General features: G+C 38.3%; 2 protein-coding genes across 2 annotated transcripts in view; one reads left to right on the forward strand and one right to left on the reverse strand.

Moving 5' to 3' along the window:
* Positions 1-10,391, forward strand: part of LOC121379794 — a 64,240-nt gene extending 53,849 nt beyond the window's left edge. The window contains exons 30-35 of the mRNA XM_041508447.1: positions 1,383-1,539; positions 1,945-2,189; positions 2,672-2,846; positions 5,673-6,350; positions 6,984-7,514; positions 8,992-10,391. Of these exons, the coding sequence (XP_041364381.1) occupies positions 1,383-1,539; positions 1,945-2,189; positions 2,672-2,846; positions 5,673-6,350; positions 6,984-7,514; positions 8,992-9,242 (2,037 nt within the window). The 3' untranslated portion in view covers positions 9,243-10,391. The remainder of the gene's footprint in view (positions 1-1,382; positions 1,540-1,944; positions 2,190-2,671; positions 2,847-5,672; positions 6,351-6,983; positions 7,515-8,991) is intronic.
* Positions 9,914-17,031, reverse strand: LOC121379795 (zinc finger MYM-type protein 1-like). Its single transcript, XM_041508448.1, has 4 exons — positions 16,790-17,031; positions 16,422-16,585; positions 15,910-16,252; positions 9,914-9,935 (listed from the first exon to the last, which is right to left on the reverse strand). Exons 1-4 carry the CDS (start codon positions 17,029-17,031, stop codon positions 9,914-9,916), a joined length of 771 nt encoding a protein of 256 aa, XP_041364382.1.
* Positions 17,032-17,264: the final 233 nt, after the last annotated feature.

The following is a 17,264-nucleotide window of genomic DNA, read 5'->3' on the forward strand; positions in this document are numbered from 1 at the left end:
TCATATGTAGAATTCAGAATTGAAGTATTATGCATTTTTTATATAGCCATCTTCCCTCAGAAATACCAGTCTGAACATCTCCCCCACTAAAAAGGAAAAACATATCATCGCAATTATAAATATAATGCTGGTCATCATTTTTACATTGATATTGTTTTGTTTTTAGATATTGGCTGTGGCCATCGTGTTGACATTGATATTGTTTTGTTTTTAGATATTGGCTGTGGCCATCGTGTTGACATTGATATTGTTTTGTTTTTAGATATTGGCTGTGGCCATCGTGTTGACGTTGATATTGGTTTGTTTTTAGATATTGGCTGTGGCCATCGTGTTGACGTTGATATTGGTTTGTTTTTAGATATTGGCTGTGGCCATCACATTGATATTGTTTGGTTTTTAGATATTGGCTGTGGCCATCATGTTGACATTGATATTGTTTTGTTTTTAGATATTGGCTGTGGCCATCGTGTTGACGTTGATATTGGTTTGTTTTTAGATATTGGCTGTGGCCATCGTGTTGACGTTGATATTGGTTTGTTTTTAGATATTGGCTGTGGCCATCACATTGATATTGTTTGGTTTTTAGATATTGGCTGTGGCCATCATGTTGACATTGATATTGTTTGGTTTTTAGATATTGGCTGTGGCCATCGTGTTGACATTGATATTGTTTGGTTTTTAGATATTGGCTGTGGCCATCGTGTTGACATTGATATTGTTTGGTTTTTAGATATTGGCTGTGGCCATCACATTGATTGATATTGTTTGGTTTTTAGATATTGGCTGTGGCCATCGTGTTGACATTGATATTGTTTGGTTTTTAGATATTGGCTGTGGCCATCATGTTGACATTGATATTGTTTGGTTTTTAGATATTGGCTGTGGCCATCGTGTTGACGTTGATATTGGTTTGTTTTTAGATATTGGCTGTGGCCATCGTGTTGACGTTGATATTGGTTTGTTTTTAGATATTGGCTGTGGCCATCACATTGATATTGTTTGGTTTTTAGATATTGGCTGTGGCCATCGTGTTGACATTGATATTGTTTGGTTTTTAGATATTGGCTGTGGCCATCGTGTTGACGTTGATATTGGTTTGTTTTTAGATATTGGCTGTGGCCATCGTGTTGACGTTGATATTGGTTTGTTTTTAGATATTGGCTGTGGCCATCACATTGATATTGTTTGGTTTTTAGATATTGGCTGTGGCCATCATGTTGACATTGATATTGTTTGGTTTTTAGATATTGGCTCTGGCCATCGTGTTGACGTTGATATTGGTTTGTTTTTAGATATTGGCTGTGGCCATCACATTGATATTGTTTGGTTTTTAGATATTGGCTGTGGCCATCGTGTTGACATTGATATTGTTTTGTTTTTAGATATTGGCTGTGGCCATCATATTGACATTGATATTTCGCAAAGCTGAACATGGTGAGGAGGAGACTACTGGATTTACAAAGACTGATATCATCGCAGGCATGCAGAGAACTGTCAAACCAAGACCTCACTCGGGGTACATTCATTCAGTCAAAGCAGGTATTTGTAACAAATTAATCACTTTCTACTCAACAGATTTGAACAAGGAACTTTCTTTCGGCACTTTTCAAATTTGAAGATTTACTATTAAAAGATGGCTTCGGTAACTGTTATCAGTAGTTAAAGAAAGTAGGCAAGAAATTGCTTTAATTGCTATGAGTAAATCTGTTGGTTTTTTCTTCTCGAACACAACTTGACCTATTAATCATTCCAATCATGCTCCTGTTTAGTGTACTGATCCAAACATCCCAACATGATCTGTGCTTTGTAGTTCAATATGTTTGGATCATTCCAATCATGCTCCTGTTTAGTGTACTGATCCAAACATCCCAACATGATCTGTGCTTTGTAGTTAAATATGTTTTCTTTTCTTCTTCCATTATTTTACACATTTTATTTCCACAGTTCATAGGAGACCATATGTTGAAAATCCCCCTGATATTAAAAGTGTGAACCAAGCTCGAGATTACAGAAAGAAACAGAATCGACTGGTCGCCATCTTTAAGGAGATTGGTGCATATGTCTTCTACTTGACAGTCATAGCCATCCTCTGTTTTGAAAGCCGAGACACAAAGTCATTTCAGATGGTTGAGACAATGAACAACATGTTTGTGAGAAAAACAAAAACCATGAGTGCTGGTTTTAATGAGGTAAGTTTTTGTTCATTCAGTAGCATTATTAAAATGTTTGTGACCGTTATTAATAGAGGTTTAATAGGGTTAGGCTTTAAATCTTTCTAATTTTGGCAGTGTGAGGGAATGAGTTGTTTCTTGTTTTTGGTTTTTTAAGTACACCATTGTAATTAACAGATGGGTGCCAACCAAGCCTTCATCTGCTGAAGGGTTGTAGATATTTAGAAATGTGTTTCAAGTTAGTTTGTAAGGTTCTAAAGATTCAATGTTTTAGTGGTTTTGTTGTCTATTGATTTAGTAGTCCACATGTTTAATTGATTGAAACATATTTTATTGCATATAAAAACAAATGGATTGGGCACACATCATTTGCTTTGATACTCTTGCATATTTTGGAGGCATGCTTATTTTGGGTAAAGTTCTGATGCATATCTTTCATGAAGTGAATATTATTTAGTTGTTGCTACTTTAATGCTGATATTTTTTTCATATCTCTGCAGATCAAGTCATTTGAATCTTTCTGGAACTGGACATTTGACAGGCTGCTTCCTAACCTGTATGCTCAGACGTTTTACAACAATAACAGCCTGCCTGGAAGTGACGTGATGTTTTTATCCGATCTTGTCCACTACCGGATCGGCCAGCCAAGACTCCGACAGCACAGAGTTCTACAAGGTATGATGTCAGATATCTTTAAACCTTTATTCAAAGTTCACAGTTATAAATTTCATTTTGCTTTTAGTGATGTATAAGTTACACATATTATTATGTTACTGTGTGTTACATTTTACTAAAACTATTCTATTCAAACATTTATTCAAAGTTTTCCATTAACCTCGGTTTGCTTTTAACAATATACGAGTTAAGCCCAATGTTACTGAGAAGCAGTATGTTATTGCTGATAACTTCCTACTAAAGCCATTTCAAACATATATTTTAACACTGCATGAGAAAATACTGATATCCTTAGGAGAAGAAATCCAAACAGAAAGACATGCAGTGATGTTCCCGGATGATTTGGTAATAAACAGACAGAAGCCCCATACCAGTTGTTTTGCCATGTTATTTATTGCACAAGTTTATAGTGAGCAATAATATTATACCACAAGACCACATAGCGGTCAGTTTGTATAAATCTTGCACACTATAAATAAGTGCAATAAATAACATGGCAAAACAACTAGTATGTGGTTTTGAAAAATTATTGCTTGGCCAGAATGTCTTTATTACTGTAGTAAAATTAAATGGGTATGTAATAAAAAGGAATAGTTTTTAAAAAGCAGGTGGTACTGTATATCGCTGTGTATTAACCGACTTTTTATGCCTCTAAATACTACCAAGAGAAGAGGGGTTGGCCAATACACAACAAAAAATGTCTTCAGAAAATACAATAAAATATCAGTGTGTACGGAAATACGATACCAACGAAAACTTGTTAGTCAATCTAGGCTTCAAAACCTTCACGTTGTTATTTAAAACTACATTCCCTGGAATATTTTTATTATTTAAGCATATAGAACAGAAAATCCAATTACTTTCAGTGCATATATGACACCGCACTGGTTTCACTACGCTGGCTTATCCAGGTCAAAAACAAAGCCAGTATTTTGAAAGTGGGACACTTTTGACGGGCTCATACTGATCTCGGTTTTCATTGGCTTATCACAAGGATAGAAGTCGCCAACAAGAGATCACTTGAGATTTCGCAGTTTTTGAACAAATTTAACTGTCTTGATTGAGGGGTTGTCTCATATCTCCAAAACATATTTATATCCATAGAGGTATGGTACAATGCTTTTCCAGGGGTCGGTGGGTGGGGGATTTGCCTTTAAATTTTCACAGTGGCCAGCTGTTGGCATACGTGTTACATGTAAGGGGGTGTTACTAATTACGTAACACTCTAGGGGTAGAGGAAGAGGTACTGTGTTCGATTTACGTAACATTTTTCAAGACTATATGTTATTTTTATTCATTACTTAGACCTAAAAAGGTGTTTTTTGGGAATGCGTGGTCAGTCTAGGATCGATCCCCATCGGCGGGTATACAAAAAGACCATGGTATGTGATATCCTGCCTGTGGGATGGTACCGTGCTAAAAACAAATGTAGCGGGTTTCCAAGGTACGTGTGCAGGGATTTCAGCGGGGTTGGGGTTATAGACTGTGTTGAGCAAAGTTTATATGGGGCCATGCTCCCCCAAAAAATACATTTCAATTTTTTTTAAGCTTGGGCAAGTAAGGGTTTCGACCTCCAATACCCTCCCCCTGCACATGCACCCGATTCCTCTAAGATTATATGTCAAAATTACCAAATGTTAGACATCCAATAGCAGATGGAAGGAAGGATAGGATATGTTTTATTTAACGACGCACTCCACATTTTATTTACAGTTGTATGGGGTCGGATGATTATTAAATCAGTATGCTTTAGGCCTATATTTGATGTCGTTAAACAACACCCCACCCCTACCCCCCCCAGCTTTACCCTTTCTAAACAAAATAATATTTATTTGAATTTGTTGATTTTAACATAAAATTAAGAAGTGAAAACGTTCATTGTCTACTTTAGTATATTTTATTTTAAAAATATATACATGATTAATGTGTTACTAGTATACAAACTAAACTTTGAAAGTTCTAGTAACACTTTATAAAGTATCAATTCTGAAATAGGAAGGTACGACTGTCAATAATACGTTGTCAAGATCAAACCAGTTTTAACTAAAGACTAGTACCGTATCCTCAACCGAACGTTCTTCGTACACGCAAGATTTCTATTTTAATTTTTTGAGACAAACCCTACAATTTGAAATTGGCAAACGCACGTGTTAACTGAAACTGACAACAGGCTTTTGTGCTTTGCCGAGCTATGGTGGCACAGGCAACGAATCAAGCATATACGTTTGACGATATCCGTTCACAGCGAACACACACGACTTTAAAGTGCATTTGAGCTTGTATTTCACATTTGTACATGATGTTATAATATGGTAACCAGAGAATGTAACTTCAACCAGTATTTTTACCTATCGTGCGTGTTAAATGATATTTACACTGCTGTATAAAAGTGAAACTACATTTATCAGCAGCTAGCGATGCCCATGTGATTCAATTGAGAAATAAAAAAACACAACAACGTTGTCCCACATTTGGAGATTTTTTTCATAAATAGTGTTTGTACATTATACTGTTCACCAAAACATTCCAGCGATTGACCGACATTATCTCGATTAAATATATCTATATTTTTGCCTGTTTCAATTACGTCAAAGCTGAGTCGGCCTATACGTCATACCAGCCTTTTTGTACCAGATACTGAGGGACAATCTAAGGGGTCGGCTTATCCACAGTCGGCTAATACACGGTGATATACGATATACGGTAGTTGTTAAACATTTTGTCAAAACTAATATTGGCGAACTATACCAGTGAGGTATATATTAAAATGAAATTGATGAATCATACATCGCAAAATCTTCAATATTTTTCTGTGAATATTTTCAGACACCTGCACCGTTCCTCCACCATTTTCCTCTGTGATCAGGAAATGTTTTGGTGATTATGGACTCTCCACCTACGACAGCACCGACTATGATGTAGGATGGCTGCCCTTGAACACCTCATCCTCCACAGCAGCATCAGAACCATGGATCTACAAATCTGTGCTGGAACTGTCGGGGGCACCCAGTGTTGGCATATTTGCCACGTACAGTGGAGGTGGATACGTGGCTGCGCTTGGCAATGACCTCAGCACAGCACAGAGTGTCATACAGGACCTCAAGGACAACCAGTGGCTAGATCGGCAGACGAAAGCCTTGTTCCTGGAGGTTAATGTCTACAACCCATTTGTGAATCTGTTCTGCTCCATATCCCTGTTGCTGGAGGTTCCTCCGTCAGGGAGTTCCATTCCATTCCAGCAGATCTCTCCCCTAAGGCTGTACCGGTATATCGGACCCAGCGCTCTGTTCATCATCATCGTGGATCTGATCTTTGTGGCGTTCACCGTCTACTTCATGGTGATGATCTACCGGGATCTGAAGACTCAAGGCCGGGCATACTTCAGACAGTTCTGGAACTGTATCGAGATCCTCAACATCACCACGGCGATCATCATGTGCGCCTTCTATGGAGTCCATCACATCTTGACCAGTCTGGCACTTGGCACCTTGAAGAAAAACCCTGGTAAGGAAGATGATTCGTTGGTGTATCATGTTTGAAAAACTCATTTGACAGCTATAATGACTTGTTTAATTGAGCAACACCTTAGTAATACTTCATTTTAAACATAATAAATTAAATAAATAAAATTTTAACAAAATAAATGTGAACATAAAATTGTGATGGACTTTACCAAGGCCAAAATTACCTTTTTATTTTTGTTTACTTTAACAATGTAAAATCAGCCTTTTTTTGCTGTTGTCTCTGCTTTGAGCCTTGTCTGATTTCTGATAATCCAGGAGTTCAAACTGACTGGCAACTGAGATGGAATCGAGTGGTTTTTTTTTTTTTTATGAGTCATGAGTTTCATGGCTTGAGCCATTCTTGTTTCAGAAATCTTTATCAGTTTCCACCAACTCTTCTAACAGTGAAATACTTTATATTAGGAACATTTACAATTTCCACCAACTCATCTAACATTAAAATACTTCATTTCAGGAACATTCATCAATTTCCACCAGCTCATCTAACATTGAAATACTTTGTTTCAGGAACATTCATCAATTTCCACCAACTCATCTAACATTGAAATACTTTGTTTCAGGAATGTTTGTCAATTTCTACCAACTCATTTAACATTTAAATATTTTGTTTCAGGAACGTTTATCAACTTCCAGCGGATTGTCCTGTGGGACGATGTGTTCACCTTCACTCAAGGCTTCCTGCTCTTCTTCTCCATGCTGAAACTTCTCCGCCTGATCCGCTTCAACGCCAAGATCGCCCAGCTGTCGACGACGCTCAAGCGAGCCGTAGGGCCACTCTTCAACTTCTTCATTGTGTTCAGCATCGTGTTCTTCGCCTTCGTGCAGTTCGGCTTCCTGGTGTTCGGCACGCTGAACTACGAGTACGCAACGTTCATCACGGCCACCGAGACGGTGTTCTCCATGCTGCTCATGAAGGTGAACATCGACTCCCTGATGCAGGTGGACGCCGTCCTGGCTCCCCTCTTCCTATTCCTCTTCATCCTCATCACCGTCTTCATCCTGCTCAACATGCTGCTCAGCATACTCAACGACATCTTCAGCACCGTGCGTGCCGACAAGAACTGTCGACCGGATGATCCAGCGATGGTCGACTTCATGATGAGCGAGTTCAAGAGGCTGATTGGAGTTACACAGAAATATAAAGGTAAATAGAATGTAATATTACTCACAAATTTATAAGTATTCTAATACAACTGGCATATAAGCCTTTTTTTTCACTGGTTAATTCTCGTGATAAATCGGACAATATATGTACGTGAGAGTGGGTAAAGCGTTCGCGATGGCGTGTTCGGTTTGGGATCAATCCCCGTCGGTGGGCCCATTGGTGTATCAAAGGCCATGGTATGTGCTATCCTGTCTGGGATGGTGCATATAAAAGATCCCTTGCTACTAATGGAAAAATGTAGCGGTTTTCCTCTCTATGACTGTCAAAATGACCATATGTTTGACATCCAATAGCTGACGATTCATAAATCAATGTGCTCTAGGTATGTCGTTAAACACATACATATATATGTATGCTGTTGTGGGCAACCAGAATTTACCGCGACAAAATTCCAAGAATGTGTCCGATATGCTATAATTTAGCCTCATGTGTGGTGTTTTCGTTAATATATTAATTTTTGCGTTTTCCATATATTTAATTCAAAGTTTGTAATAAATCCTTATAGTTAACAACAAAACACATTGATATTATCCCCTAAATATATAAATAAAGTTAAAATTTGTTTTATTTAACGACACCACTAGAGCACATTGATTTATTAATCATTGGCTGTAGGATATGTCAAACATTTGGTAAGTTTGACTAGATATAGTCTTAGAGAGGACACTCGCTTCATTTTGACTAGATACAGTCTTAGAGAGGACACTCGCTTAATTTTTCCATTAGTAGTAGGGATTTTTTTTATATATATATATATATATACTGTTGTCTGCACTATCCCACAGACAGGATAGCACATATACCACATCCTGACATTCCAGTCGTGGTGCACTGGCTGGAATGAAAAATAGCCCAATGGGTCCACCAACGGGGATTGATCCTAGACCGATCACGCAACAAGCGAGAGCTTTACCACTGGGCTACCTCCCACCTCCATATTAGGTTTAAAAGACAAGTTATATAGGATTAAAAGACCAATGTAAATGGGTGTGATCTGTATTACTTTCAGTGCATTACATGTATATGCACAGCATGTTACCACAAATAATTTGAAAACTGACTCTTACCATATATTTCCAGCCAGTGCTCCACAACTGGTGTAACAAAGGCCGTGGTATGTACTATCCTGTTTGTGGGATGGTGCATATAAAAGATCCCTTGCTGCTAATCGAAAAAGAGCCATTGAAGTGGCGACAGGTCTCCTCCCTCAATATCTGTGTGGTCCTTAACCATATGTCCGACACCATATAATACTTAAATAAAATGTGTTGAGTGCATCATGAAATAAAACATGTTCAAGATATTTTGGTTTTGTACCAAAGTGTTTTTGGAAACAAATTGTCTTTAAAGATGTCTTTGTCATTTGAATTCATTACAAGAAGAAGATGATCCAATATTATTGAATTTAATTTTTTTAATTTTTTTATTTAATCTAACAAAAATTAAATTGTTTCAGGAAAACGCAGACAAAGACAAAAAACTCGACCTGTCCCGGCCATTTTAACCCCTTTAGAACGATGGCTTGAAGCAGAGAAGAACCCCAAGAAGGAAATCTCATGGTTGAATCCTGAAACTGAACTGTCGTCACCGTTCAATAAGAAGTCACACAATGCTTACATTTTCTTAAGGTCTTTACGCACAAAGATAGATCCAAAGGACACAGGTAAAACTGAAGACAAAGCAGAAACTGAGGACAAACTGTCTTAGTATAATCACAGACAGCAGCACAGTATAACACACAGAAAATAGAAAACACTTAAAATAGTGGCCATGTGTTAAGTTAGTAACCATTTAAAACAGTCGCCATGTGTTAAGTTAGTGACCACGTGTTAAATTAATCAGCTAAAAGACATATAGTTGAATCCTGTTGGCTCTAACCCTATCTGTGCTCGAGAAAGTGTTCGACCCATCGGGTTTGACCTAACCATTCGGTTAGTGTAACTTGGGACTTTGTTTTTGGTTCAAGCATTGCGATATGTATATATATTTATGGTTAATCAAGTAAAATGTGTCATTTTGTTGTTAGATACCAACTCACAAAGTGTGCTTATTATAAATGTGAAAAGCATGACAACTCCATGTATATATTAAAACAAAACTGGAGGCTTTTATCTTATGGTTTTTGTCTCGCCACTACGAAGTTAAAAGGCAAGATGTATATGTAGGTATTACTTTTCTGACGTCAGTGGTGACAACGATGGTGTCAACTCGCGTCAAAGTTTCACATTAAAGTTCTGTGTTTAGATCAGTTTCTAACAAACTAAATCCAAGGTCAATGAAACTTGGTTTATAGTTGCACCAAAAACATTTCTGGTAGGCTAGACACATAGTTCTGCAGAAGTCTTGTTTTAATATATTCTGTCTTGTGAAATAGAATACTATTCTCTTGGGTGTGGAATCCTGAATATAAACAGCTGCTAACACAAGAAAAATATTAGACATTAAATAATTTGTTATTAAAATTGTATTATGTTTTATTTTATTTTGTGCAACAAAACCAATGTTAATGTTTCTTCTGTTATTAATTGTGGCTTAATACTGAAGTCCAGTTAACAGATCCTATAACTATATGTACCATGTTAAATTAAGTAGTAAAAATTAATAAACAGTACGGTAGTTGTGTCTTACTTTAACTTTTCTAAACACCATGTTTAACAGATCCTATCAATTATTCATGTTAAAACATTTAAGTTAAAAGTAAACGTAGGATGAGTGCAATAAGTAGCCAGCGAAAACATATGTGAAGTTCTGTATTTATTACATACCTTCTTTTATGTTTTACAAAAACGGTTTTTAATTTAACGTGGTAACAACACTTTCTTAAATCTATAATCAAAACACCTTTCATGGATTTGCTTAACGTTAAGAATCTTACTCTACAGCAGCCTTGTGTAATGTTTCAAATATGATGTGACATAATTTGTAAATCATATATGACGGCAGTAAATAAAAGGCGCTAACTGCAGTAAAAATAAAAAGGGAATTCCCCATTTAAAAGTTACGGTCCAGATCGCACATATGTGCAACACAGTAAATTTATCATAGTTTCAAAATGTCTTTACTACTATAGTAAGATTGAATAGGTATGTAATAAAAATAGATATCTAAATACTTACAGATTAAAAGAATCTACATGGTACTACACATAATATACCTTTTGTTTGTATATCAAAAGAATTTATCCATTTCTATGTAACTTGATGTAACTATATACAACTATATACTGTTTGTGATAAAGACAATAATCCTCAACTTGGTGCATATATGTAGTTATTATCCATTTAAAATTATTTTGCCACCTTAAATTTTGCAATTATGAGACAAAATAATGGATTTGTTAGAACTTTTTGATTATGAGATGACAAATTTACCTCCTGTGATTTTTTTATTATGAAATGACAAATTTACCTCCTGTGATTCTGTGTTTTGCTGTATGCAGTTAAAACCTGTTCACTGATCTGTATTTTACAAATACTTGTTGCTGTTACAGTGTAATAAATTATATGCAAATGGATTTTTGTTTTTATTTTACAAATTGTGATCAACTGTACTAGTAAAACCATAATTTTCATCAGCATCTGCCTACTTGTACATTATATATGGTATGTCGTAAAATGTCCCCATTAATACAAGTATTTGAACACCACATGACTTCTGATTTTTGTAAGAACTGGAATCTTTTTCTCTTTTTTTTTGTGCTCCTGGAAGATACAGCTCAAATATGTCCTGCTATTTCACCGTTTGATAATCATTCAGAAAGATGAATCAATAAATGTTTATCATATATGAAACATTTTAACATTTCTTAATTGTAATTGCAAATCATCTTAACACTGTAACCATTTGCCGAGCAGCTATTCCGCTTGGGCAGGATAAAGCCAATATTGTGATACCAGTTGTTGTTGTACATGTATGTAGTAGTATGTCCCAGACAAGTATTATTTTTAATGCGTGAAAAGCAGGTCGTAGTGACCCAGTTTTGGTATATGACACATCCCAATCCCAAAATGTCAATGCATGCAAGTTTTAATGATCACACAGGAATTGATAAGGAAGATATGGTCGAAAACTAAAACTTTACAGATGGACAGACTGACTGACGGACATAATACAACCTGTCAACGATGGGCATTTTAAAATAAAACAACACAGAATAAAATACACAGTAGGGAAATGGAGGATAATAAACAATTTACCAGTTATCGAATATATGTCCCAAGTGAAAATTATTTCACGAAGAACATAAATTTTATAATAATTGGTACCAAGTTTTTAATTCTATTTATTACCCCCAGCTATTTTTTTTTTCTAAAAGCCTTTATTTTTTATATACATGGCCTACACATACATATATACTGATGGAAAGAAATAAGGGAACACATCAAATTGTAGACCAAATTTAATTCACAACTAGCATAATATTTTAGTATTTTATACCAAGTTGTAATGTGGGATTGAATGTCTGTAGTGTTGAATGTGCTGCCTATATGTTCCCAGTCAATTTCTGACAATATAAATTGATTTTTAATGCAGTCATTATTTCTTGTTACTATCCGTGTGATCCTTTATTTCTTTCTATCAGTATATGTAGTTCGATGTAAACCACTTTAAACAATGTTTCTGAGTATTGCTATAACTTTGTATTGTAATCACGTTCACAAATAAGTTTTCAAAAAGCAAAGTTCTATAATAATATATTGTTAAAATATTTTACATGAATTGCATTAAACTGACATTTTATTACAAATTTAACACTGAAAACAGAAAGCCATAAAGGCAAACTCTTCAAACTACATGACGTGATTTTGTGTGTTTGCCAAATCGTGATGACATTATATTTAGTATCGACAAAGTCAGTGGTTTGTAAGCGTCAAATTATCTAATAGTATTGTACGTTACACCAATGCAGAATATTTCTCACCGATAAAATATCAAAAATATTTTCCCTGTTATCAGTAGCCTAACCCTGAGGTAATAAGGATATAAAACTACATCTCTTACAACTGTATAATTATTTTCTAAATTTGGACTAGATGATGATCTTCAAAATGGTACACTCTTGACATGACAACATATATACTCTTCAAAAGAAGAAACGCAAAACCACATTGTCGTAACATTTGGAGAATTGATTTAATTATTGAATGGCGAGTCCGATAATTACCAAATGTTGCAGGATTGTTCACAATTCACTCTAGTCCATTGTGAGTAAGTGATAGGACACACCACCAAGGTCAAGGTAATCTGGAGTCAATACTGGGTGTGGTCTCCGCGTGTGTTGACAACTGCCTGGCACCGCCTGCCCATTGAAGCAACCAGAGTACGGATGACGTCCCGGGGGATGGTGGCCCACTCGGCCTGCAAGGCTGCTGCCAGCTCGGGCAGGGTCTGGGGCTGTGGTTGTCGCTGTCGGAGGCGTCGGTCCAACTCGTCCCATAGATGCTCAATTGGGTTCAAATCCGGTGATATCGATGGCCAAGGAAGGACATTAATGTTGTTCTGTAGGAAAGCCGTTGTGAGACCTGCTGTGTGAGGCCTGGCGTTGTCATGTTGGAACACTGCGTTGGCGTTGGCCATAACTGGAACGATGTGTGGCCGGAGGATCTGGTCAATGTAGCCCTGTGCATTCAGGTTGCCCTGCACGTGGACCAGGTCAGTTCTGCCAGTGTGTGAGATGGCTGCCCACACCATGACACAACCCCCGCCGAATCTGTCCACTTCCTGCACGCAGTTTGCCGCATAACGTTCACCACGACGCCTATACACGCGACATCTTCCATCATGACGTCGGAGCAGAAATCGGGACTCGTCACTGAACCACACCTGTCTCCATCGCAGTTGAGGCCATTGTCGATGAATCTGGCACCACTGCAGTCGGAGTCGACGGTGTTGTGGTGTTAAGATGACACCTCGAACTGGACGTCTGGCACGAATTCCTACCTCACGTAGGCGGTTCCGTACGGTCTGGTCGGATATCCTGCGCAAACCTGGTATTGCTGCGGCTGTGGAGGTGGCAGTAGTCAATCGTTCCCGAAGGTGGCGTACCCGGATGTAGCGGTCCTGCCCGGGGGTAGTGACCCGTGGTCGACCGGATCTAGGGAGGTCACGTGTTGATCCATGTTGCTGGTAACGGTCCCACAGTCTGGAGATGGTGCTTGGGGACACATGGAATGCCCTGGCAACGGCCGTTCTGGATTCGCCTGCGTCTAGTCGGCCGATGGCATTGTTTCTCTGCGGTTCACTGATACGTGGCATGTCCTGGATTGTCAACTGTCGGCCAGATACAGAGGCCAGGCAAGCGAACACCCTGCACTTTTATACTGTCGGTGTTCATGTTGCACGTGCAGACAACGCACGTGCAGTGGTGACATGGTTTGCACGTGGCTGCGTTTTTGCGAATATTCACATTTTGGAACTTTATTGTACAGTAGCTGCGTTTTATCGAATGTAACCGTGGGAATGTGTTTGGGACATGCAATGACCTTATATTCACAAAGCATGAACCGGTAGGAAACATAAAATCGGAGTTATAACCCATTTGTACCCTTCAAACACTACAATAGGAAATAATAATGTAGGTTACACCCCTGACATTTGAGGGTCATTGATATCATTGGTGCATCAAACATGCAGAAATGTATAAACAAACATTGTTAACACATACATGTAGGGCAAATACAATTTTTGGCTTTTGACAAAAACATCGCTGAGTAACAACAAAATTTGTTGCGGTTTTTTTTTACCTGTTTTCAAAAGAAGCAGAGATATTTTAGGACCCGTTTCTCGATCTTCAGAATGCAATATATCCATTTGGGTTTTTTTAATGAGTGAAGAGTTTTCACAACACTGAAGAAAAGTGAAAACTTAAATTAGTTTATTAGTCGTGTATGTATGTAGATATTTCAAAGTGAAAATAACATACTGACAGCTTGTCAGTACAGTACATTAGCATGCAGGTAGTGACTTGCACGTGCTAAGCGACATACAATGTATGTTACATAAAACGTGCATTTTTATTCATTTATTCTTATTTGTAGTTTGTTTTATTTTCCTGTGTCTTGTAAAAAGATTAAACATTTGCCTTTCGTGTCAACCTTACGAACGTCTCAAAAGGGGGGGGGGGGGGGGGGGGGACTATCACACGTATTGAAAATTAAAATGCATTAAGATGGGCACTAATCTAAAAAATATTCTATATTGGTCTGATGGTAATGTTGTTTTAGCATTCTGTGATAAGATAAAATATATACCCGTACTTGTGAAACCCAATGGCCAGGCGGCGGGATAAAGCTCAGTGGTAAAAGCTCTCGCCTAGGTGATGAGGTCGCAGGATCTATCCAGCTCAGTAGATGTCTATCACTGGGCTTTTTTCCGTTCCAACCAGTGTCCTACAATTGGTTTATCAAAGGCGGTGGAATGTACTATCCTGTCTGTGGGAAAGTGTTTCGTGTTTCGTTCAATAAAACACTCCGTTTTTATATAAACATGTAATGAACGATTCCGTGCAGATGGTGGTATTGTTCTATTTCACGTGATAACAGTACTATCACTATTTACACGTTTTGTGTGCGACTCAGGTTTAGGATATGAATTGCACATGCTTTATTATGTTTGTCACTTTGATTTGCGATTTGCTCTGGTGCGGATGAGCCACAGAAAACGATGCCGACATGAAGCACATTTTAATGAAGATGATTTGTTTCTTACACAAATTTGTGAAATTGTTGAGAATGATAACGAGTGTGCCTTTGATGACATGGACGACGATATTTTGACACAAATTTGTGTTCAAATGGAAAAAAATTAAAGTCGATGTTGGACAGTTTGAAATCAGTTTACAATCGCAGCATGGCGAAGTTTTTAGTGAGACAGCTGAAACTTCAAATTTTTAACGCTTTGGCCTACCGGTTAATGATGAAGAAATTGGAATTCTTATTCAGTCATGGGAATGTAAAAACAAAGAAAAATACTAAATGGTCTTATGGCGTGTTTGAGGCCTGGAGATGTCATCGAAACGAAAAGGGTGTTGAATATATTTTTTAAAAACTGACCGAAATGACAAATGTTCAGTTGAATTCTATTTTGGGAAAGTTCGTTGTAGAATGCCGAAAGCAAGATGGCACCCCATAGCCTCCTCGTTCGTTGTACTTGATAATATGTGGGTTGTTAAGACATTTAAGAAATGAACAAGTTTATGACAAGAACATTTTGGACATGAATAACACCACATTTGCCGAGTTCAGAAGCATTAATGATGCTATGTTGAAATGACCATAGGCGTCGATCCAGTTTTAAAAGTGGGGGGGACTGATACATATACATATATTTTTATTTTTTTGCAGGGGGGGGGGGTCGAGGTGCATCGCGAAGGAACGGTGCACTCTCGATGGCCTTCGCACAGATGAGGTGCGTGATGTGTGCACCGCAATGCGTGTAGTTTGCCAGTGGTTGTACTTTCTTGATCAGTGCTTGGCAGCCTTGGTATTTGCCCGACATATTGCTGGCTCCGTCATACGTTTGCGCTCTCAGATGCGTGATTGGGAGGTTGAGTCTGAGCAACGCGTCTTGCAGCATATTGCTGAGGCTGGCACCAGTCGTCTCAGATACGCTGTACAGACCGATAAAGTCCTCGTGAACGTCGTAAGCGTCGTCTATATATCGCACGCATATTGCCTCCTGTTCAACGCCTTGGATGTCTTGGGTTCCGTCGACAATGACTGCAAAAAGGCCCACGTTCTTGCAAATATTTTCGCAGCACCATGTGTGCCATGATTTTTAACAGTTCGTTTTGCACGGCAACGCTTGTGTATGAAGTTGTGCGTGTCAACCACCTCTGTAACACGACGTCATCGTTGCTCCGCAGCTCTAACAACTTCATGAAGTTACCGTCGCTTGACTCTTTGCCGCGTATTGCCAGTCCCTGCTGCGCTAGATACTGGACGGTCGTCACAATCTTCAGCAGAGCGTTGCGCGCCTTCGTTTGTTCTTCAAGATGGTGCGTACTTAACTGTGCGTCAACGTCGTTGTTGGAAGACCGGAATTTCAGGTTGCTATGAGAAATATGTGCAGATGTCTTTTCGTGGATTTTGAATTTCTAAATTGCCTTCTTCCAGTTGCAAAATCCCTTGGAAATAAATGTGTCCTCTGAACACCGCGCCATGCCGGCCAAGTCCATGCATACTGCTTCAGCACAAGTAAAGCAGAGTACTCCGCTAACGTTAGCGTCAAAGTGGAGCCATGGAAAGCTATCGAACCACGCGCGCTGAAAACATAGCGTTCGTTTAGCGAGCCGTTGCACCGTCATGCAGTTGACGTCCCGTGGCTGGTACGGCACTGGCGGTAAGATGGGCAACCGTGTCTGAGAAGTGACTCTTTTCTCTGTTTTTTCTTTAACATCTTCACCAACAACTCCGACATTTGAATCCGGTGTCGTCCCTACTCGCAAAAGAGTCTGGGCATGGCATGGTATGGCAGTGAAGAACTTTTTAATGTCCATGGTAGTTTTTCTACGGTATACTATCTCCGTTAGCGTTTCGTCCTGGACGATGCAGTTTGCCAAATAACCTGCGTGTAATTCATCAAATTCGAATTGTTGTATCAAATAGCATGTCAAAATAACCGGATATAAGCCTATGGGTACAATGATAATTGACGAATACATTGTATGCAAAATATTCGTTATTAGATTCCTGGAGACTGGAGTAGTTATTTTTCCGACGATATAACCAC

This window comes from Gigantopelta aegis, chromosome 8 (assembly GCF_016097555.1).
Source record: "Gigantopelta aegis isolate Gae_Host chromosome 8, Gae_host_genome, whole genome shotgun sequence".
In the NCBI taxonomy this organism is placed as follows: domain Eukaryota; kingdom Metazoa; phylum Mollusca; class Gastropoda; order Neomphalida; family Peltospiridae; genus Gigantopelta; species Gigantopelta aegis.

What these genes read in the sequence shown, in the direction of transcription:
- LOC121379795 (XM_041508448.1), bottom strand. Translation starts at nt 17,031, where the DNA reads ATGGACATTAAAAAGTTCTTCACTGCCATACCATGCCATGCCCAGACT. An exon ending in CTATGTTTTCAGCGCGCGTG is followed by an intron (nt 16,586 to 16,789) that starts GTTCGATAGCTT and finishes TATTTCTCATAG; the next exon opens with CAACCTGAAATTCCGGTCTT. An exon ending in CGGCAAAGAGTCAAGCGACG is followed by an intron (nt 16,253 to 16,421) that starts GTAACTTCATGA and finishes GCCTTTTTGCAG; the next exon opens with TCATTGTCGACGGAACCCAA.